The following is a 23402-nucleotide window of genomic DNA, read 5'->3' as shown; positions in this document are numbered from 1 at the left end:
ACATTCGAATGTGTATATTAAGTTAAGGTAGGGGTGCATCCTGCATTGCATCATTGTTACTAGAAAAAACCTGGAATGTGTTAATGGATGAATGAATAAATGCTAAAAAGCAGGAGTACTCTGCCTGGTGTCTAATCCCCAATGGATCATTTGTGGGGCACTCACTGCCCCTCAGCATGGTGCTTACTTGCTGACTGCACATGTTCCTCCAAAGGCGGTTCATCTGCGCCCTGAACTGAAGCATATCCCGACGATGCAGTTTCACTGCGATTATCCTCTTCATGAGGAGAGGCACTATTGGATGCTTCGTTGGATGCCGGAACTTGTAAAGACACTGATCCATCTTCAACATCCACCTGCGGAAAGCATTTAAACACATTAAGAGGCTCTCAGAGTATACGTTTTTCCTTGACGTATCATTACAAAGTTTCTTCATAGGTGACTTATTAGAGCAATGCTTCTTAACCTTTTAAACCTACAATTCATTTTTGATGATCACAAAAATTTCTTGCAGGTCCCAGCCAGAGCAGTTGGAGTAATTGGGTCCAATGGGGTGAAAGATGTTACAGGCAGATTGCCATCAACATCTGACATGTTTATCTGGGTGAACACTTCATAATATAATGCCTGATACAAGGAAGGCACTCAAAAAACATTCCTATGCTGTCTCCTAGGGGTTTTGAGAATCACTGTCGTCTGTATATCTCCTCAAGTCAGGAAGAGTTTGTTGAGCTTGACTTTCTGTTGTGTGTACTGTGAAATAGGTAGTTTTTTTTTTCATTTACGAAATATAACTTAATATTTATTATACTCTCTCAAACTTTACATGCTCAGTTAACAACAAGTTTGATTGCTATGCAATAGTAAGAGAGTAAAAAACAGCAAGGGGTATCAGAAGTCAGTTGGGGTCATCACTTCCAATTCTGACCAAATAATAAATACATTTGAGGAGAGGGAAGAAGGAGGAAAATGGAGGTGGTCCAACATGGTACTTCTCTGTCACTATGATGTAAGTAGGTCCAATTTTTGGTATAAACCATAAGTCTAGCACATTATGTAGCTAAAAAATAAGGATTTTTTTCCTGAAAGCCCAGATATATAAATAACACACTGCTTAAGTTCCTTCGTATAAATAGTTTAGCAATATTTACCTCAATTCCCAAAGCTTTGAGTATGTCACATTTGCACATGGGGCAAGTCCTGTGTTCTAATAGCCATGGGTCAACACATGTCTTATGGAAAATATGGCTAATGAAGGAAAAAAACACATATTTTGGTTATCAGTTGTGAACTAGCAACACTTTGCCTAATATACTAACGGGTTACCCTATAAGTTTACTTAGTCTTTTAACGGATGCCTTTTTTTTCCTTTTAAACACACTATTACAGAAACAAAATTTGGAAATTTCATAATACGGTACTTTTAAATATAGCCTCATTACTCTAGCTTCATAAAAACTATTTTCAATACCACTTACTTGAAAAATTGCTAAGATGTTACCTGACCTAAGGTTTTGTTCAGTAATTCGGATCTTAATTATTTTGTTATTCCCTAACTATAAAATAGTACAGTTAGTCATTCTCAATAATATAGTACAATAAAGTATTGAGTGTAACATAATTCCGATACTTTAGGCAATGTGATAAGCTCCAAGAATGCCACTATTTAATAGCTAAAAGGAAGAGTGTTAAGAACAACTTCCGGGAGACGGATAATAAAAAGCTAAAGAATGAAGACTTCCAAATAGGTGCTCATAAATTGATTTTATTTTTTTCTCAATAGGATTGGTAGAATTATTTTGAATTAAATAATCCAGTACCACACACACACACACACACACACACACACACACACACACACACACACAATTAAATAAACAGTGATGCTGGCTAGGTTCTTAAGTCTTTTACGGAACTAGTTTCCAAATTGTACCAGATTATGGAAATATTGTATAATTAGCCTTATACCACTTCTAATGACATTAAAAATAAAGCAATCACCTATATTTAAATGAAAAGAAGTTAAAAATAAACACTTTCTTTACATCAAATTGGAAACATTCGAAATAGTTTCCCCCACTACAATCATTTTTGTAAGTCAGCTATTCTTATTGACGACAAAAAAGAAAATCAAACTTACTTGCAGGTTAAGATGCGCACCAAATCATTAGGTTTATATAGTTCAATACACACAGCACAACTATCTCCATCAGGGCCAATTTCCTAAGAGCAAATAGTTATTGTTATTCAGATGGATAAGAAAAATACATTAAACTACAGAGCAAAATCAGAATATACATGTATTTAATAAATTACATAAATTCCTACAGAAGAAGGAGCATCACATCACTAAAACGACTGTTTCAATAAGCAGTTTAAAATTATCTAGACTTAATTGGAATCTAAAAAAAGAGTCAAACTCATAGAAAGAGTGAGTAGAAAAGTAGTTTCCACGGTCTGAGGAATGGGGGAAATAGGGAGAAGTTAATAAAAGGGTACAAACTTTCAACTATAAGATGAATAAGGTCTGAAGATCTAATGTAAAACATGGTGACTACAGTCAATAACACTGTGTATTATGTAATTGAAGTTGGAAAATAAAATAAAATATTTAGACTTTAAAAAGTAAAAGAAAGGGGCTTCCCTGGTGGTGCAGTGGTTAAGAATCCACCTGCCGGGTTTCCCTGGTGGTGCAGTGGTTGAGAGTATGCCTGCCAATGCAGGGGACACGGGTTCGTGCCCTGGTCCGGGAGGATCCCACATGCCGCGGAGCGGCTGGGCCCGTGAGCCATGGCCGCTGAGCCTGCGCGTCCGGAGCCTGTGCTCCGTGACAGAAGAGGCCACAGCGGTGAGAGGCCCGCGTACCGCAAAAAAAAAAAAAAAAAAAGAATCCACCTGCCAATGCGGGGGACACGGGTTCGTGCCCTGGTCCGGGAAGATCCCCCATGCTGCGGAGCAGCTAAGCCCATGTACCACAACTACTGAGCTTGAGCTCTAGAGCCCGCGAGACACAACTACTGAAGCCCGCACACCTAGACAACTAGAGAAAGCCCACGCACAGCAACAAAGACCCAACGCAGCCAAAAATAATAAATAAATAATTTTTTTAAAAAAAAGTAAAAGAAGGAAGTTCCTTGGTGGTCTAGTGGTTAGGATTCCGGGCTTTCACTGCTGTGGCCCGGATTCAATCCCTCATTGGGGAACTGAGATCTTGCAAAGCCACTCGGTGCAGCCAAAGTAGGTAAGTAAGTATATAAGTGAGTGAGTGAGTAAGTAAGTAAGTAAATAAACAAACAAATAAATAAAGTAAAAGAATAAAGTCCTGCAAAGCCACTCAGTGCAGCCAAAACAAACAAACAAATAAACAAATAAAGTAAAAGAATAAAGTCAACCAAAGAGGAACAGTACAAAGAGAAACATGTAGCACTGATTTAAACCTCTTCCTGGTTTTAGAATTTACACAATGCCACAAGTTCTATGGCTATGTTTTTCCATTAAAATAAATTAAGGTATAAGTCACATGCAATAAAATTCACTCTAAATGTTGAGTATACAGTTTTTCAAGTTTGGAGAAACATACAGTCACTTAATCACCACCATAGTCAAGATACAGGATAGTCCTGGTACCCCAACAAATTCCTCTATACCACTTAGTAATTAACCCCTCTGTAATTAACCCCTCCTTTTATCACTATCTTCTGCCACCCACTTATCTGTTTTTCAGTGCCTGTAGTTTTGGCTTTTCCAGAATATCTTATACGTGGGATTGTGCCTTATATAGCCTTTGAGTCTGCCTTCTTCCACTTGACGTAATGCATTTGTGATTCATCCATGTTGTTGTATGTATCAGTAGGATTCCCCCCTTTTTATTGCTAAATAGTGCCCCATGCTATGGATGTACCACAGTTTTTTTTATCCATTCAACACTTGAAGGACATTTGGGTTCTTTCCAGTTTCTGGTAATTATCAGTAAAGCTGCCATGAACAATTGTGAACAAGTTTTTATGTGAATGAGTAAACATCTAGCAGTGAGATTGCTGGGTTGTTTCGAGAGTGTATATTTGACTTCATAAAGAACTGCCATTCACTCTGCTGTACAGCAGAAACTAATACAACATTGTAAAGCAACTATACTCCAATAATCAATTAATTTATACATACACACACACACACACACACACACACACACACACACAGAACTGCCAAACTGTTTTCCAAACTGGCTGTACATTGCATTCTCACCAGAAAATGCATGAGAGTTCCAGTTGTCCCACATCTAGTCAGCTCTTGGTCTTAGCCATTCTAATAAATGTGCTGTGGGTATCGCATTGTGGTTTTAATGTGTATTTCCCTAATGACTAATGATGTTTAGCATCATTTTATGTGCTTTTTTGCCAGCCATATACTTCTTTGGTAAAATGTCTGCTTTGACCATTTTTCCACTAATAGCTAATAGCTTTTTTTTTTTTTTCTTCGGTAGGCGGGCCTCTCACTGTTGTGGCCTCTCCCATTGCAGAGCACAGGCTCCGGATGCGCAGGCTCAGCGGCCATGGCTCACGGGCCCAGCCGCTCCGCGGCATGTGGGATCTTCTCGGACCGGGGCACGAACCCGTGTCCCCTGCCTCGGCAGGCATACTCTCAACGACTGTGCCACCAGGGAAGCCCATTAATAGCTTTTTTAGCATCTGCCTTCTGTCTGTTCTCTTCTTGAGTTTTGAGAGTTCTTTATATATTCTGAATACAGTCCTTTATCAGATTTGTGATTTGCAAATATTTTCTCCCAGTCTGTGGCTCGTCTTTTCAGTTTCTTAACAGAGTATTTCAAAGAGCAAAAGCTCTTAATTTTAACAAATTTCTCTTTTTTCTTTAATGGACTTGTTTTTGGTATCATATCTAAGTAATCTTTGCCTAACCCAAGCTACAAAGATATTTTTCTCCAAAGTTTTCTTCTAAAATTTCATAGTTCTAGGTTTTATATTTAAGTCTGTGATCCATTTCAAGTTAATTTTTGCAGAGGGTATAAAGTATGGATTGAGGTTCATTTTTTTTTGCCTATGGATATTCAGTCATTGCGTATGGAGAGCCAACAATTGGCTGCCCTTTCTTCTTTGAATTGCTTTTGCACCTTTGTCGAAAATCAATCGACCATTTATGTGTGGGTCTATTTCTGGACTGTCTCTTCTGTTTCAAAGATCTAAAGGTCCATCCTTTCCCTAATACCATGCTTTCTTGACTACTGTAGCTTTAAAATAATTCTGCAACTCAGAAAATGTGAGTCATCCAAATTTGTTTTTTATCAAAATTGTTTTGGTTATTCTAGTTCTTTTGCTTTTCCAAATAAACTTAGAGTCAACTTGTCAATTCCTACAAAAGATGCAACCAGGATTTTGATTGAAACTGCATTGAATCTATAGATCAGTTTGGGGAGGAAGTGACATCTTGACGACAGAGTCTTCTAACCCATGAACACGGTATATCCCTCCATTTCTTTAGGTCTTCTTTGATTTCTTTCTTTCATTATGTTTTGCCCTTTTCAGCATATAGATCTTGTACATATTTTGTAAGATTTATACCTAAGTATATAATGGTTTTGGTGCTATTATAAATGGTATTTTTTATTTCAATAAGTTCTGTAGCTATATTCTTATTGTAGTACAAACTTCCATAGCTATTTTTTGATACGTGTTTTATACATCAATGGTAGTTTTCAATTGTGCTAAATCTGAAAATGGATGTTCAAGTAGAGTTGTACTGAAGCACTGTAGTAATTTCCTGTTGCTGTAACAAATTACAATAACTTAGTGGCTTAAAATGACACAAACTTATACTCTTACTGTTATTGCTCATAGCCCCTTTCTTGCATCACTGCAACCTCTTGCTTCCATTGTCACATCTCCTACTGCACTGTAGTCAAATCTCCCCTTTCCTCCCTCTTATAAAGACACTGTGATTATACTTAGGATCCACCTGGATAATCCAGGATAATCTCCCCATCTCAAGATCCTTAACTTAATCACATCTGCAAAGTACTTTTTGCCATATAAGGTAACATTTACAGGTTCTAGGGATTAGGACCTAGATGTCTTTGGGGGCCATTATTCAGCCTACCTCCAGCATCAAATAAATTAAAAAATCAATAAGATTTATAAATTCCAATGAAAATCACACTTTGGAAGAACATTTAGCTTTTAACAATGGCTTGGTAGCACTGCTTTAAAACAAATAGCATTTACAAGTCATAAATGCACCTTGTCTCCTTGTTTCAGTGTGCGGAGTTGAAGCCTTCCAATAGCTTTTTTGGCGTCTGCCTTTAATTGTCTCTGTAATAAAAAAAATAGCAGGTATTAGAAAAAGTATTTTTAAAAGAAATATGATAAAAAAGGTAGAGAGGATTAATAAATATTTATGAGGTAAAAGTCAATGTCTAAGTAAATTTTAAAAGATAAAATTTAATTAGCCATAATAAATGCCCATTTATCTGATACCAAGCAGGATTTTTTTAAATTACTGAAACCTTATGTTTCCCTACCTTCTTAAACAGCAGCTTTGGGGCCACAACGGTAAAGCTATGCGTCCCTATTCCAAATGGATTCGGATGCTATGAATTTTCAAAGCAATTTTCCTATTTTCAAAAGCCCAGAGGACCTTAAGTTACATCTTTTCCAATTTCTTTTTTGAATCGTGTCTTGTTTGGTAGAAAGTGCATTGGATGCAAATGGACCTAGCTTCAAAATCTGACTTTGTCACTTACTAAATGAATAATCCTGGACAAGTCATTAAATCTTTGAGCTTGTTTACTCATCTATAAAATGAGGATAATACCAATCCTCACAGTGTTATTTGGTATTAGGGAAAAAAATTGCTGTTTATAACCACTACTGCCTTGTAAGGAGGGTGGATTCTGAGAGTGGTAAGCCTTTTTTTTGTTTCACTGAACATATACCTAGATGAGTTTGGATATGCAAAGGCAAGTCCATGGCTCATTTAGGGACCAAAGACTAAAATATTACATACATATCTATATCTATCTATCCATATACACACACACGTGTGTGTGTGTGTGTATATATATATGTGTATATATGTGTATATATATGTGTATATATATGTGTGTGTATATATATATATATATTCAAATATATATATTTGAATCAGAAGTGAGGTTAAGGTATAGGGGGAAATTTAAAAGGTGAGGGAAAAGTGAGAAAGAGAGGAATCAATGAGAGACTATCCCTCTGTGTGGGAGGAAAAATCTCCCAGGTGGTATGAGATATTTGGTGTTAATTTGAAATTATTTGTGATGCCACAATTAACCTTCCTTCTATTTCAGTAAAATCTACCACATACACGAATGCCTCAAGTGAAGATATTATATGTGTAAATTGAAGAAGGGGCTAGGTTTCACACCTGGGTGAATGCTGTATGGAATAGAGAGATAGCATGTGCAGCATGGCAAGATGATAAGCAATCTTCCTATTTTGTACTGTAAAATGAACAAACTTATAGAAATTCAGCAGAAAGTAGGTGCTCAGAACCAGAGGTCTTGTGAGGATGTCAACAACTTCCTCATCCCCCTGTATGTACCTCCATCCCCAGCAGGGAGACCCCTAGGTGACATTGAGGTTACATGAAATTTAGAGATAACGTTAAGTAAAGTATCCAGCATAATGTCTGGCTGATAGCAGACACTCAATAAAATGTTTATTAAATGAAAATATAAAGTACTATTTATTCATCAATTAGCATTACAGATTTATACATATCTGTAGCAAATATATTTTGGAAGGGAATAATCCATGGGTGTAGATATGTGAGGAAATTCCTTAATGCCCAAACCTGCCTCCTATAAAATATCATTTTGTGAAATGTATTTGGCTTGATGCCAAGGACATTACTGCCAAAATATTTCTTTGCTGGCATAGTAGCAGCAGAAACTTCTCAGATTGTTACCTGACTGGCAAATATAGCTCACAGAAACAGTTAATAGGAAGGCCTAGCTCTCAGAAGGAAAGAGGCATTAATCGAAGCCCTTTCACTCTCTCTTTGACACTTAATCATGGATTTCACTCACAAGGGGAATATTATGATGGTACTTAATTTTTTAAATAAACTTATTTATTTTATTTCTTGGCTATGTTGGGTCTTCATTGCTGCGTGCGGGCTTTCTCTAGTTGTGGCAAGCGGGGGCTACTCTTCGTTGTGGTGCACGGGCTTCTCATTGAGGTGGCTTCTCTTGTTGCGGAGCATGGGCTCTAAGCACGTGGGCTCAGTACTTGTGGCTCGTGGGTTCTAGAGTGCAGGCTCAGTAGTTGTGGCGCATGGGCTTAGTTGCCCCACAGCATGTGGGATCTTCCCAGACCAGGGCTTGAACCCGTGTCCGTGCATTGGCAGGCAGATTCTTAACCACTGCGCCACCAGGGAAGCGCAGTACTTCATTTTGAGCTTAAATATTTTCCCTTCTGTCACTTGCATCACAAATAAATAATAGAGTGACAGTGAAAGGAGATACACTTAGGATCTTTAGAGCTGGAAAACTCTTAGAGTTCACCTAGCCTGAGATCTAATCTGACAGATAAGGAAACTGATGCCCAAAGAGAAAGAATGCTGTGCTCAAAATCTCAGAGTTGGTTAGTGTCAGTCCCACTGAAGCCCAGAGTTTGGGAACACTTAACTCTGACTTCAAGGTAGCCATCTTTTGTTTACTGTGGCTTGGAGCAGGAAGCTAGTACTACTTCCTTACATTTATATAGTTATTTTATAATTATTTTTGATATATATTACCTCATTTAATCCTCACAACAATCCCCTAAAGGAGAGGATATTTCCATTTTAACGTTGAGCAAGTGGAGGCTTGGAAGAGTAAAATAACTTGTCCAAAAGGGCATGCAGCCTCTGAATGATAGGGCTGGTACTGGAAGTCTGCTCTTCATATTCCAAGATTCCATTACGATACAACCATCCAAAACTTTCTGAAGTTTTTCCAACTCCTGGATTCTACGGTCTGTCAAATTGTGGCCAGTCCTTACAGTGAACAGCCAGTAGGCCCACAGGATTCTAGCCCTGGCCTAGATTTCCAAACATCACTACTTTCTTTTCCTATAAAGCATGAGCTATTTCAACACGAAGATGAAAAAAATGCAAATGATACAAAAATAGAGCCAACAAGAGAAAACTGGGCAAGGAAAAACTGTAGTTGATAAGAAGTCTTTGACAATCATTTTGCAACCTGTCTTTAGAGCACTTCTGATTTAGGTTTAAGTAACAAGCTCTATGACACAACTGGGGAAATGCACTCACAAGGAAGTAATACATCTCTAGTGTATTTACCTGATTAAATCTATATAGTCTGATTTCTCATTCCAAAATATTCAACGAAATATAAATGCATGAGTCTCCAGTGCTAGTGTTCATCAATTCATCAGGGATGAATGCTAACTATACAACTTTGATTATATCCAAGACTAATGCAAATTAATTTGAGAGATGGGATTGAACACAAACTTTAAATGTAATGTCCAAGTCTGTGTGAATGAGAAAAGTGGAACTTACATTAAGACCAGAAGATCCAAAAAAAAAAACAAACCAGAAGATCCTAAGCAAGGGACTTGATTATGAAGCAGCCCTAGAATTTTAAAAAATCCTTTAAAGGGCAATTTGAATATTTCCAATAACTCTTACCAAGCTTTTATAAAGAAAAGACATTTCTTTCAATATGGAGGAGCGACATGTGGTTTTGTTAAGAAGCACAAACTGTATTTTTACAACCTGAATAAAGGTCACTTTTAAAACTGCCATCAGTACTCAAACTATTTCACTGTCACACTGATAGCAGGAGTTCCCAAGATGCATCCATTCCTCTAAAAACTGACATATGAGAACAAAATTAAGACCAAGTAGTTTATATTAAATATATGTTTGGGTAATTTTGTTTAAGTCAAACTTCTGGCTTTAACATTTAAAGAGAATATGCCCCAATGCAAACTTTAATTTATATTTGATTCCTTAAAAAACAGAACTTCAAGAGTATATCTACTTTGTTACACAAATTACTTTGGACACCTTTTCAGTACCTCTCCACCATATCAGAATTCTCCCCTACCCTATAAATTCCAATAGCACATTGTTTCTACCTCTTATATTCTGTAGTTGTATTATTCATGTGTCTTTTTCTCCTAGTAGATTGTGAGTAGGTGGAAGACTGGTCCTTAATCATTTAAAAAAAATTCCCATAATGCCTAGTAGTTGCTCAAAGAATAGCTTTGGAGTTTAGAAAAACAGATTTTCATGATTTTCTCATCTAAGTTTGACTCATTAAAAGCTTCTATTCTATCAAATCTGGGAAAATAAAGGTTTAGAGAACATGTATTGGGCCCCTGCCATGCGTCAGGTTTAACCCTAAGCTTTTTACATGTGTCATCTTGTTTAAACATTAACAACCTTATGGAATAGGTATTTTAATATCCAAATTTTATGGACAAGAAAAGGTTCTGAAGCTTGACTAAAGTCCAGGCAGCTGGTTAGTTGCAGAGCTGCTATTCAATTCAAGCCCAGGTTCTATGTGGCTTTAAAGTCCATGATCTCTCCACTATAGCACACTTCCTCCACTGTGTAACAGCAAAGAAGCCTTTAAAGGGCTTCACATTCCTTGTGAAGAAGATAAATGAAAGAAATAAGAAAAAAACCCCTCAAAGTCAGCTATTATCCAATCTTCAAATCCTTCCTCAACTGGCTACTTACTGTGATTTGGGGATCTCTTATATATATATATATATATATATATATATATATATATATATATATATATTTTAATAAATTTATTTTTGGCTGTGTTGGGTCTTCGTTGCTGTGCGTGGGCTTTCTCTAGTTGCGGCGAGCGGGGGCTACTCTTTGTTGTTGCACACGGGCTCAGTAGCTGTGGCTCGCAGGCTCTAGAACTCAGGCTGAGTAGTTGTGGCACACGGGCTTATTTGCTCCGCATCACGTGGGATCTTCCCGGACCAGGGCTCGAACCCGTGTCTCCTGCATTGGCAGGTGGATTCTTAACCACTGCGCCACCAGGGAAGCCCTGGGGAGCTCTTTTAAACAGGTATTTTATATCAATAGACTCTACCCACCTCTCCCCAATCCTAAGAGATACCTGGTCTAAGAATATTTGGCAGAGTAGAAGATTGATTCAAAGCATCTTGGTTTTTCGCCAACTTTCTTAACAGAAGCTTAATGCCATTAGTCTATTCAAAAGCTGGGATGGTTCTAGTCACTGAAGAATTTCAGCTGTATAGTTGTTTTGTTTCTGAGTGACACTTTAAGTGGACTGAAAATGAAGAGTCAGGTCAATTCTTACCCTATATTACAATGTTCAATTTTTAAATTACAGTGAACTCAAAGATATTTTACCTAGTTCATCTGTGAATTTATAGCAAACTAAGTAAAATAAATGTTTTAGTCTGGTTATTTGTCACCTGGGTTTTGGTCCCACAGCATTCAGCTTTTAGTTTAACTGAAACCCACATGAATAACACTAGGCACGTAGTCAAACCTAATTACTTGATGGTGGGGGGAGGGAGTGGATTGGGGTATGTAAAAGCAAGAAAAGAGGGTAGATATAAGCAAACTATATTTCCCTGTTCTTAAGTCACCACTTTTTTTAAAAATTTATTTTTGGCTCCGTTGGGTCTTCGTTGCTGTGCACAGGCTTTCTCTAGTTGGCGTTGAGTGGGGGCTACTCTTTGTTGCGGTGTGCGGGCTTCTCATTGTGGTGGCTTCTCTTGTTGTGGAGCACGGGCTCTAGGCACGCGGGCTTCAGTAGTTATGGCGCGTGGGCTTAGGTGCTCCACGACATGTGGGATCTTCGCGGCCCAGGGCTTGAACCCAGGTCCCCTGCATTGGCAGGCAGATTCTTAACCACTGCGCCACCAGGAAAGTCCCTCACCACTTTTTAAAAATAAAAATTTGGCTCGGAATTTATAAAACAGAATACTTAAAATCAAGGATTATAGTAAGAGGATTCTTTTCTTCAGATACATTCCTGTGAACAAAATCAAAGTTTGAGTGATGTGGCTGTTTAGATATATGAGAACTGAGAGAAATCTACTTTTTTCCCCCAGCAAAAACCTAGGCATGGAATCACTGTATTGTACACCTGAAACTAATATAATATTCTATGTCAATTATACTTCAATTAAAAAAGATAAAGCCCAAAAAAACCTCTGTATAATATTTGAATGAGAGTATTCCTAAAGGAAAGAGGAGGTGCAGACTATAGAACAGCTTCCATAAGTCTATGGAACTACAGAAATAGGAGTACAGACCACTTACACAAAGGTGATCCCTGTGAACAGTGTGAGGAAATGCACTGTAAGAAAGAGCAGTCAGAAAAGGGGGAATTTACCCTAGGAGGTAGGTTATGACTCAGATTATAGCATTTTTCAAAGAAAGACAATCAAAACCTTTATTAGAGTAAGTGAATATTTTTAAAAATCCCGACAGACCCATTTTAAGAGCTTCCTTTTGTCCAGTGAGAAAGTCAGAGAAAGACTATAAAACCAGGTCCTACTCAGACGAGAATTTGTTTAATCTGCTCTTCTTATACAAGAGCCAAAGCAGTGGTTTTGTAAAGGGCTCTAAATCTCAAATTCAGGCAGGAACAGATACATACAAATGCACCAACTACAAATATGTATATATTGATAGTGGTACAGCACGCAAACACCTGGTAAGTCTTCCAGTTAATTTCATATACTAGGACAGTAGAGAAAATTTAATGCAACCAGAAATGTTTCAGATAGTTTTTAGTCATGCTTTAAGTTCAAGGACAAATTTTAAGATATTAATGTAGCTAAGTTCTTCCTCATCTGAGACCACACAGGAGTGCTATCTCTTTGGCAGCAAAGTATAAGGACATGTGTTACATATCTCTGCCCAGGAAGCCAATTTGAGTCTCAGGATCTGAGGCTCAGATGGGGGACTGGTCACTAGATAATTCTGCTAGCAGTTGGCCATGCTGCTCCAAACTCAGGACCCCAACAACAAAACCAGGTGCATATTATTTATCCTGATTGTTGCTCCAGATGTGTATAACAAAATCATCAATCACTAACATAAAGAACACTTTGACTCATTTATTTTGTAACTGGAAGTCTGTACCTTTTAATCTCCCTCACCTATTTCTCTCCTCCCCCCACTGCCCCCCACCTCTGGCAACCACCTGTTTGTTCTCTGTATCTATGACTCTGTTTCTATTTGGTTACGTTTGTTCATTTGTTTTGTTCTTTAGATTCCACATATAAGTGAAATCATACAGTATTTGTCTTTCTCTGCCTGACTTATTTCACTTAGCATAATATCTTCTAGATCCATTCATGTTGTCACAAATGGTTAAGATTTCATTTTTTTATGGCTGAGTAATATTCCATTGCATACAGCGAGATAAAGAGGCACAAGTTTCAGTTACAAAATAAATGAGTCACCGGTATGAAATGCACAGTGTGTGGAATACGGTCAATAATTATGTAATATCTTTTATGGTAACAAATGACAACTAGACAATCATGGCGATCATTTTCAAATGCATAGAAATATTGAATCACTGTGTTACATACCAGGAACTAACATAGCGTTGTAGGTCAATTATATTTCAAAAACAAACAAACTTGGGACTTCCCTGGCGGTCCAATGGTTAAGACTCCGCGCTTCCACTGCAGGGGGCGCAGGTTCGATCCCTGGTCGGGGAACTAAAATCCCACATGCCGCGTGGCGCGGGCAAAAACCAACCAAACAAACTTACAGAAAAAGAGATCAGATTTGTGACTACCAGAGGTGGATGGTGGGGGAAGGGGGAATTAGATGAAGGTAGTCAAAAGCTACAAACTTGCAATTATAAGATAAGTAAGTACTAGGGATATAATGTACAACATGACAAGTATAATTAACACTGCTATATATTATAAATGAAAGTTATTAAGAGAGTAAATCCTGGGAGTTCTCATCACAAGGGAAAAAATATTTTTTTCTATTTCTTTAATGTGTATCTACACGAGACGATGGATGTTCCCTAAACCTACTGTGTTAATCATTTCAGGATGTATGTAAGTCAAATCATTGTGTTGTACACCATAAACTTATACAGTGCTATAAGTCAATTATATCTCAATAAAACTGGAAGAAAACAGAAAAGCAAACAAAACAAAACAAAACAAAGAAAATAAAACCATTTGACGACCACATTCCCAGGGTTGGCCAAGGGCCAAGCATGGTTTCCTTGGAGACTTTCAAGGAGTAAGCAGCTAGATCTACTGTGTTGTCTCTTTCCTTACAATCTACTCTCTCTCTCAATCATGGTCTTTTTAACAACAAAACAGTCATTTTGGGCTTTTACAGTTAGTACAGCATTTATATATAAAGTAAGGAAGAACAACATAACCATATCTAATACTTGCAGAAGGCAATGAAGGATGAAAATAGGCTCAAAGAAATAATTCTTCCCATCTATAAGACCATTTAAAACATCTTTATATTGATGTACCAATTTAATTATCTCTTTACTCCCTTGATCTATGGCCACTTGAACTTTGGGATGAACTTGTACAGAGCTATTTAAAGTAATAAACTATATCTAATTCTTCCTCAGGCCAGTCACTCTCCATTGGTATCACATCCTGGGGAGGTTTTAGTTCAGCTTCCCAATACATTTCATTATCATAAGATGTATTTATATAAGGCAGTTGAACCTTACCAACAATACCAGTATTACGCCATATCACAGTATGGTTATGATACAGTTTCATCTGGTTACAAAAGAAGTCAGGAAGTATCACAGAAGTGTTTATTAAATCTTCCTAGAAGAAACTGTTCTTTGCCCACATACCAGATATTATTATGGACAAGTGTTACCACCAGTGGTGATGATTCTGTCATTTCTAGGTTCCATGTTAGCTGAGGACAAAGTCAATCATTTGTCTCAACTCACACTATTATACAGTTTTCCCATTGACTGTCGTGCAGCAAGGCTGTCTCCCTCCCATGGGGAATACATGGGTATCATTCAGTATTATTCCTATTCCTATAACTCATCTTATTTTGGTCCATCCTTTCGGAGAGGTGAGTCAGAGATCAGCAATGTAAGTTACAATTTCACCCAGAAAGTTTATGGCTCTGCATGTGTCTCAAAGATGCTCTTCCTGGGGCTTCCCTGGTGGCGCAGTGGTTGACAGTCTGCCTGCCAATGCAGGGGACACGGGTTTGAGCCCTGGTCTGGGAGGATCCCACATGCCGTGGAGCGACTGGGCCCGTGAGCCACAACTACTGAGCCTGCGCGTCTGGAGCCTGTGCTCCACAACAAGAGAGGCCGCAACAGTGAAAGGCCCACACACCGCGATGAAGAGCGGTCCCCGCTTGCCGCAACTAGGGAAAGCCCTCACACAGAAACGAAGACCCAACACAGCCAAAAATAAAAATAAATAAATAAATTTATTTTTTTTTAAAAAAAGATGCTCTTCCTGAACTTCCATAACTAAAATTGGAAGGTCATTACCCCATGACTACTTGGGTCCCCATTTGGAGTAAAATAGTTAACAGACCCTGTTGTGTCAGAGTATACGCTCTTTCCAAGTGTTGAGTGCTAACATTCTCTAGCATTATATATTGGGTCTGTGTGACCATATTACTAAGTTTTTATCAGCTTTCCAAGTGGATTCCCATTCTTTTCTCTGCTCTTGGAAGATGATTCCTACCAATCTATTTCAGAGAGTAACTTCTTTTCTTCTGAAAGACAGTTTTCATTAAAAGTAAATTCAGCTTGTTCCATTATATGAAGGCCAGCTTCTCTTTCACCTAGAGCCCTGTTTTGTTTCACTGGCCAATGTTTAATCCAACACATACCTTGTTTCCACTGAGTATGGACTGCTTGAGTAAGGTTAAGGTACATTCACTATATCCCAAAAATGCTGGGTGTCTCATGCCAGAGTCAAGTGCATAATGGTGACTTCCAAACTCAGTTTAGTTTGAGCATGCCAGAAGGTTTTCCGTAATCTTCATTGTCTTAGGTTAGGGTTGTTCCCAGTGAAGACATGAATCCACCATATAATGCCTAATATGTTATTTTCATTCACAACCCACTGATATTTTTCATCTTGTTTAAAAGCTTTCTATGCACAAAAACAGGGATGATGTGTGTTCTGACACATCATACTATGGAATGTCAGGCATACGATCACTATATGCTGTCCATTATAATTGGGCATTATGGTCATCAAAATTTATGGTCATACATTTATCAGTTCGCCTGACATTATCTACTATGTGTCATAATGGTTCAGAGGGAAGACACTCCTGAACATTCTAATGAATTTTAACAAAGGTAAATTTTCATTACTCAGTTTCAGTATTATTTTTACCAGCAAAATGGGTATAATGCAGTTAAATATTTAGTGATAGTTATAACCATCATATGCATCAAGCTTTATGTTTTAAAAATAAGAAGTCAGGAAAATTAAATAATATGTAAATGACATTTCAGCACTCTCAAGTATATACAAGCAAAAGCGATTATCAGTCATATATTTAATCCTTTAGTCACCAAAGGATAAACAGATATAACCCATTAAGGAGTGGAAAATGCCCTCTCAAAAGCCTTCTCTAAAAGGTGAGAAGTTTTTAAATTTAATTTTATTTTTTTATACAGCAGGTTCTTATTAGTCATCAATTTTATACACATCAATGTATACATGTCAATCCCAATTGCCCAATTCATCACACCCCCACCCCCACCCTGCCGCCACTTTCCTCTCTTGGTGTCCATACGTTTGTTCTCTACATCTGTGTCTCAATTTCTGCCCTGAAAACCAGTTCAACTGTACCCTTTTTCTAGGTTCCACATATACGCGTTAATATACGATACTTGTTTTTCTCTTTCTGACGTACTTCACCCTGTATGACAGTCTCTAGATCCATCCACATCTCTACAAATGACCCAATTTCGTTCCTTTTTATGGCTGAGTAATATTCCATTGTATATATGTACCACATCTTCTTTATCCATTCATCTGTCAATGGGCATTTAGGTTGCTTCTGTGAGCTGGCTATTGTAAATAGTGCAGCAATGAACACTGGGGTGCATGTGTCTTTTTGAATTATGGTTTTCTCTGGGTATATGCCCAGCAGTAAGATTGCTGGATCATTTGGTATTTCTATTTTTAGTTTTTTAAGGAACCTCCATACTGTTCTCCATAGTGGCTGTATCAATTTACATTCCCACCAACAGTGTAAGAGGGTTCCCTTTTCTCCACACCCTCTCCAGCATTTGTTGTTTGTAGATTTTCTGATGATGGCCATTCTAACTGGTGTGAGGTGATACCTCATTGTAGTTTTAATTTGCATTTCTCTAATAATTAGTGATGTTGAGCAGCTTTTCATGTGCTTCTGGGCCATCTGTATATCTTCTTTGGAGAAATGTCTATTTAGGTCTTCTGCCCATTTTTGGATTGGATTGTTTGTTTTTTTAATATTGAGCTGCATGAACTGTTTATACATTTTGGAGATTAATCCTTTGTCCATTGATTCATTTGCAAATATTTTCTCCCATTCTGAGGGTTGTCTTTTCATCTTGTTTATGGTTTCCTTTGCTGTGCAAAAGCTTTAAAGTTTCATTAGGTCCCATTTGTTTATTTTTGTTTTTATTTCCATTACTCTAGGAGGTGGATCAAAAAAGATCTTGCTGTGGTTTATGTCAAACAGTGTTCTTCCTATGTTTCCCTCTAAGAGTTTTATAGTGTCCGGTCTTACATTTAGATCTCTAATGCATTTGAGTTTATTTTTGTATATGGTGTTAGGGAGTGTTCTAATTTCATTCTTTTACATGTAGCTGTCCAGTTTTCCCAGCACCACTTATTGAAGAGGCTGTCTTTTCTCCATTGTATATCCTTGCCTCCTTTGTCATAGATTAGTTGACCATAGGTGGGTGGGTTTACCTCTGGGCTTTCAATCTTGTTCCATTGATCTATGTGTCTCTTTTTGTGCCACTACCATATTGTCTTGATTACTGTAGCTTGGTAGTATAGTGTGAAGTCAGGGAGTCTGATTCCTCCAGCTCCGTTTTTCTCCCTCAAGACTGCTTTGGCTATTCGGGGTGTTTTGTGTCTCCATACAAATTTTAAGATTTTTTGTTCTAGTTCCGTAAAAAATGCCATTGGTAATTTGATAGGGATTGCATTCAATCTGTAGATTGCGTTGGATAGTATAATCATTTTCACAATATTGATTCTTCCAATCCAAGAACATGGTATATCTCTCCATCTGTTGGTATCATCTTTAATTTCTTTCATCAGTGTCTTATAGTTTTCTGCATACAGGTCTTTTGTCTCCCTAGGTAGGTTTATTCCTAGGTATTTTATTCTTTTTGTTGCAATGGTAAAAGGGATTGTTTCCTTAACTTCTCTTTCAGATTTTTCATCATTAGTGTATAGGATGCAAGAGATTTCTGTGCATTAATTTTCTATCCTGCAACTTTACCAAATTCATTGATTAGCCCTAGTAGTTTTCTGGTAGCATCTTTAGGATTCTCTATGTATAGTATCATGTCATCTGCACACACTGACAGTTTTGCTTCTTCTTTCCCAATTTGTATTCCTTTTATTTCCTTTTCTTCTCTGATTGCCGTGGCTAGGACTTCCAAAACTATGCTGAATAATAGTGGTGAGAGTGGACATCCTTGTCTTGTTCCTGATCTTAGAGGAAATGCTTTCAGTTTTTCACCATTGAGAATGATGTTTGCTGTGGATTTGTCGTATATGGCCTTTATTATGTTGAGGTAGGTTCCATGTATGCCCACTTTCTGGAGAGTTTTTATCATAAATCGGTGTTGAATTTGGTCAAAAGCTTTTTCTGCATCTATTTAGATGATCATATGGTTTTTCTTCTTCCATTTGTTAATATGGTGTATCACATTGACTTGCGTATATTGAAGAATCCTTGCATCCCTGGGATAAATCCCACTTCATCATGGTGTATGAGCCTTTTAATGTGTCGTTGGACTCTATTTGCTAGTATTTTGTTGAGGATTTTTCCATCTATATTAACCAGTGACATTGGTCTGTAATTTTCTGTTTTTGTAGTATCTTTGTCTGGTTTTGGTATCAGGGTGATAGTGGCCTCATAGAATGAGTTTGGGAGTGTTCCTCTGAAATTTTTTGGAAGAGTTTGAGAAGGATGGGTGTTAGCTCTCCTCTAAAGGTTTGATAGAATTCACCTGTGAAGCCATTTGGTCCTGGACATTTTTTTTTTTTTTGCGGTACACGGGCCTCTCACTGTTGTGGCCTCTTCCATTGTGGAGCACAGGCTCCAGACACGCAAGCTCAGCAGCCATGGCTCAAAGGCCTAGCCGCTCCGTGGTATGTGGGATCTTCCCGGACCGGGGCACAAACCCGTGTCCCCTGCATCGCCAGGCGGACTCTCAACCACTGCGCCACCAGGGAAGCCTGGTCCTGGACTTCTGTTTGTTGGAAGATTTTTAATTTCACAATTTCATCACTTGTGATTGGTTTGTTCATAGTTTGTATTTCTTCCTGGTTCAGTCTTGGAAGGTTATACCTTTCTAAGAATTTGTCCGTTTCTTCCAGGTTGTCCATTTTATTGGCATACAGTTGCTTGTAGTAGTCTCTTAGGATGCTTTGTATTTCTGCGGTGTCTGTTGTAACTTCTCCTTTTTCTTTCTAAAATTATTGATTTCTGTCCTCTCTTTTTCTTGATGAGTCTGGCTAATGGTTTATCAATTTTGTTTATCTTTTCGAAGAACCAGCTCATAGTATTATTGATCTTTGCTATAGTTTTCTTAGTTTCTATTTCATTTATTTCTGCTCTGATCTTTATGATTTCTTTCCTTCTGCTAACTTCAGGTTTTGTTTGTTCTTCTTTCTCTAGTTCCTTTCGGTGTAAGGTTAGATTGTTTATTTGAGATTTTTCTTGTTTCTTGAGGTAGGCTTGTATAGCTATAAACTTCCCTCTTAGAACTGCTTTTGCTGCATCCCATAGGTTTTGGATCATCATGTTTTCATTGTCATTTGTCTCTAGGTATTTTTGATTTCCTCTTTGATTTCTTCAATGATCTCTTGGTTATTTAGTAATGTATTGTTTTGCCTCCATGTGTTTGTGTTTTTTACGTTTGTTTTCCTATAATTCATTTCTAATCTCATAGTGTTGTGGTCAGAAAAGATGCTTGATATGATTTCAATTCTCTTAAATTTACTGAGGCTTGATTTGTGACCCAAGATGTGATCTATCCTGGACAATGTTCCATGCACACTTGAGAAGAAAGTGTAATCTGCTGTTTTTGGATGGAATGTCCTATAAATATCAATTAAATCTATCTGGTCTATTGTGTCATTTAAAGCTTGTGTTTCCTTATTAATTTTCTGTTTGGATGATCTGTCCATTGGTGTAAGTGAGGTGTTAAAGTCCCCCACTATTATTGTGTTACTGTCAATTTCCTCTTTTAGAGCTGTTAGCAGATGCCTTATGTATTGAGGTGCTCCGATGTTGGGTGCATATATATTTTAAATTGATATATCTTCTTCTTGGATTGATCCCTTGATCAATATGCAGTGTGCTTCCTTGTCTCTTGTAACATTCTTTATTTTAAAGTCTATTTTATCTGATATGAGTATTGCTACTCCAGCTTTCTTCTGATTTCCATTTGCATGGAATATCTTTTTCCATCCCCTCACTTTCAGTCTGTATGTGTCCCTAGGTCTGAAGTGGGTCTCTTGTAGACAGCATATATATGGGTCTTGTTTTTGTATCCCTTCAGCAAGCCTGTGTCTTTTGGTTGGAGCATTTAATCCATTTCTGTTTAAGGTAATTATCGATATGTATGTTCCTATGACCATTTCCTTAATTGTTTTGGGTTTTTTTTTTTGCGGTATGCGGGCCTCTCACTGTTGTGGCCTCTCATGCTGCAGAGCACAGGCCTCGGACATGCAGGCTCAGTGGCCATGGCTCACAGGCCCAGGCACTCTGCGGCATGTGGGATCTTCCTGGACCTGGGCACAAACCCGTGTCCCCCGCATCAGCAGGCAGACTCCCAATCAGTGCGCCACCAGGGAAGCCCCTGGGTTTGTTTTTGTAGGTCCTTTTCTTCTCTTGTGTTTCCCACTTAGATAAGTTCCTTTAGCATTTGTTGTAGAGCTGGTTTGGTGGTGCTGAATTCTCTTAGCTTTTGCTTGTCTGTAAAGCTTTTGATTTCTCCATCGAATCTGAATGAGATCCTTGCAGGGTAGAGTAATCTTGGTTGTAGGTTCTTCCCTTTCATCACTTTAAGTATATCATGCCACTCCATTCTGGCTTGTACAGTTTCTGCTGAGAAATCAGCTGTTAACCTTATGGGAGTTCCCTTGCATGTTATTTGTCGTTTTTCCCTTGCTGCTTTCAATAATTTGTCTTTAATTTTTGCCAATTTGATCACTATGTGTCTTGGCGTGTTTCTCCTTGGGCTTATCCTGTATGGGACTCACTGTGCTTCCTGGACTTGGGTGGCTATTTCCTTTCATATGTTAGGGACGTTTTCAACTATAATCTCTTCAAATATTTTCTCTGGTCCTTTCTCTCTTCTCCTTCTGGCACCCCTATAATGCGAATGTTGTTGTGTTTAATGTTGTCCCAGAGGTCTCGTAGGCTGTCTTCATTTCCTTTAATTCTTTTTTCTTTATTCTGTTCTGCGGCAGTGAATTCCACCCTTCTGCCTTCCAGGTCCCTTATCCATTCTTCTGCCTCAGTTATTCTGCTATTGATTCCTTCTAGTGTAGTTTTCATTTGTTATTGTATTGTTCATCTCTGTTTGTTTGTTCTTTAATTCTTCTAGGTCTTTGTTAAACATTTCTTGCATCTTCTCGATCTTTGCCTCCATTCTTTTTCCGAGGTCCTGGATCATCTTCACTATCATTATTCTGAATTCTTTTTCTGGAAGGTTGCCTATTTCCACTTCTATTAGTTGTTTTTCTGAGGTTTTATCTTGTTCCTTTATCTGGTAGATAGCCCTCTGCCTTTTCATCTTGTCTATCTTTCTGTGAATGTGGTTTTTGTTCCACAGGCTGCAGGATTGTAGTTCTTCCTTCTGCTGTCTGCCCTCTGGTAGATGAGGCTATCTAAGAGGCTTGTGCAAGTTTCCTGATGGGAGGGACTGGTGGTGGGTAGAGCTGACTGTTGCTTTGGTGGGTAGAGCTCAGTAAAACTTTAATCCACTTGACTGCTGATGGGTGGGGCTGGATTCCCTCCCTGTTGGTTGTTTGGCCTGAGGCGACCCAACACTGGAGCCTACCTGAGCTGTTTGGTGGGGCTAGTGGTGGATTCTGGGAGGGCTCACGTCAAGGAGTACTTCCCAGAGCTTCTGCCATCAGTGTCCTTGTCCCCACGGTGAGCCACAGCCACTGCCCACCTCTGCAGGAGACCCTCCAACACTAGCAGGTAGGTCTAGTTCAGTCTCCTATGGGGTCACTGCTCCTTCCCCTGGGTCCCAATACACACACTACTTTGTGTGTGCCCTGGAAGAGTGGAGTCTCTGTTTCCCCCAATCCTGTCTATGTCCTGCAGTCAAATCCCACTAGCATTCAAAGTCTGATTCTCTAGGAATTCCTCCTCCCGTTGCTGGACCCCCAGGTTGGGAAGCTCGATGTGGGGCTCAGAACCTTCACTCCAGTGGGTGGACTTCTGTGGTATGTGTTCTCCAGTTTGTGAGTCACCCACCCAGCAGTAATGGGACTTGATTTTACTGTGACTGCGCCCCTCCTACCGTCTCATTGTGGCTTCTCCTTTGTCTTTGGATGTGGGATATCATTTTTGGTGAGTTCCAGTGTCTTTCTGTCGATGACTGTCCAGCAGCTAGTTGTGATTTTGGTGTTCTCACAAGAGGGAGTGAGAGCACGTCCTTCTTCTCTGCCACCTTGGTTCAGTACTGGTGAGGTGAGAAGTTTTAATGCTATTCTTAACATTGTGTACAGAAGTTGATTTTCTTAAGATATATTATAAACTATGAAATTTACTTGAGTGATGAGACCGGAGTCAAATATCCAATGGAGCTTGTGCAACACCAGACAGTTCTTTATAAACTGTATTACTTGCTTATGGGTTTTAATGCCACATTAATAGATTTAATATAGCACTTGGCATACAGAAATACATACCCCACCATGAACAGGCACAAACCAAACACTCTTGTCACTGTAACTATAAACTTTGAACCAAACACTCTTGTCATTGTAACTATAACATTTGAATAGTTCGTCATACTGGATACCAATTTCTTTTCAACTTCAGAGATAAGATCAGCACTATATACAAATGCCAAATATTAACACAGTGTGAAACTATTGAATGGCCTGGCACAGGAATTTTAAACATCCTTTTGACTACAACTAGTA

General features: G+C 38.4%; 1 protein-coding gene across 2 annotated transcripts in view; it reads right to left on the bottom strand.

Annotated features, from left to right (window-relative positions):
- Positions 1-23402, bottom strand: part of RNF128 (ring finger protein 128) — a gene marked incomplete at its 5' end in the record, with an annotated part of 97351 nt that overhangs the window by 7510 nt on the left and 66439 nt on the right. For both annotated transcript variants that reach the window (XM_082864631.1, XM_082864630.1), the window contains 4 exons: positions 188-356; positions 1152-1248; positions 2141-2223; positions 6249-6320. In XM_082864631.1, the coding sequence (XP_082720757.1) occupies positions 188-356; positions 1152-1248; positions 2141-2223; positions 6249-6320 (421 nt within the window). The remainder of the gene's footprint in view (positions 1-187; positions 357-1151; positions 1249-2140; positions 2224-6248; positions 6321-23402) is intronic.

The sequence above is a fragment of the Leucopleurus acutus genome, assembly GCF_964270905.1.
Source record: "Leucopleurus acutus genome assembly, chromosome: X".
Lineage (NCBI taxonomy): Eukaryota > Metazoa > Chordata > Mammalia > Artiodactyla > Delphinidae > Leucopleurus > Leucopleurus acutus.
The sequence above is the reverse complement of the archived record's forward strand: the minus strand, read 5'-3'. Positions and strand labels throughout refer to the sequence as shown.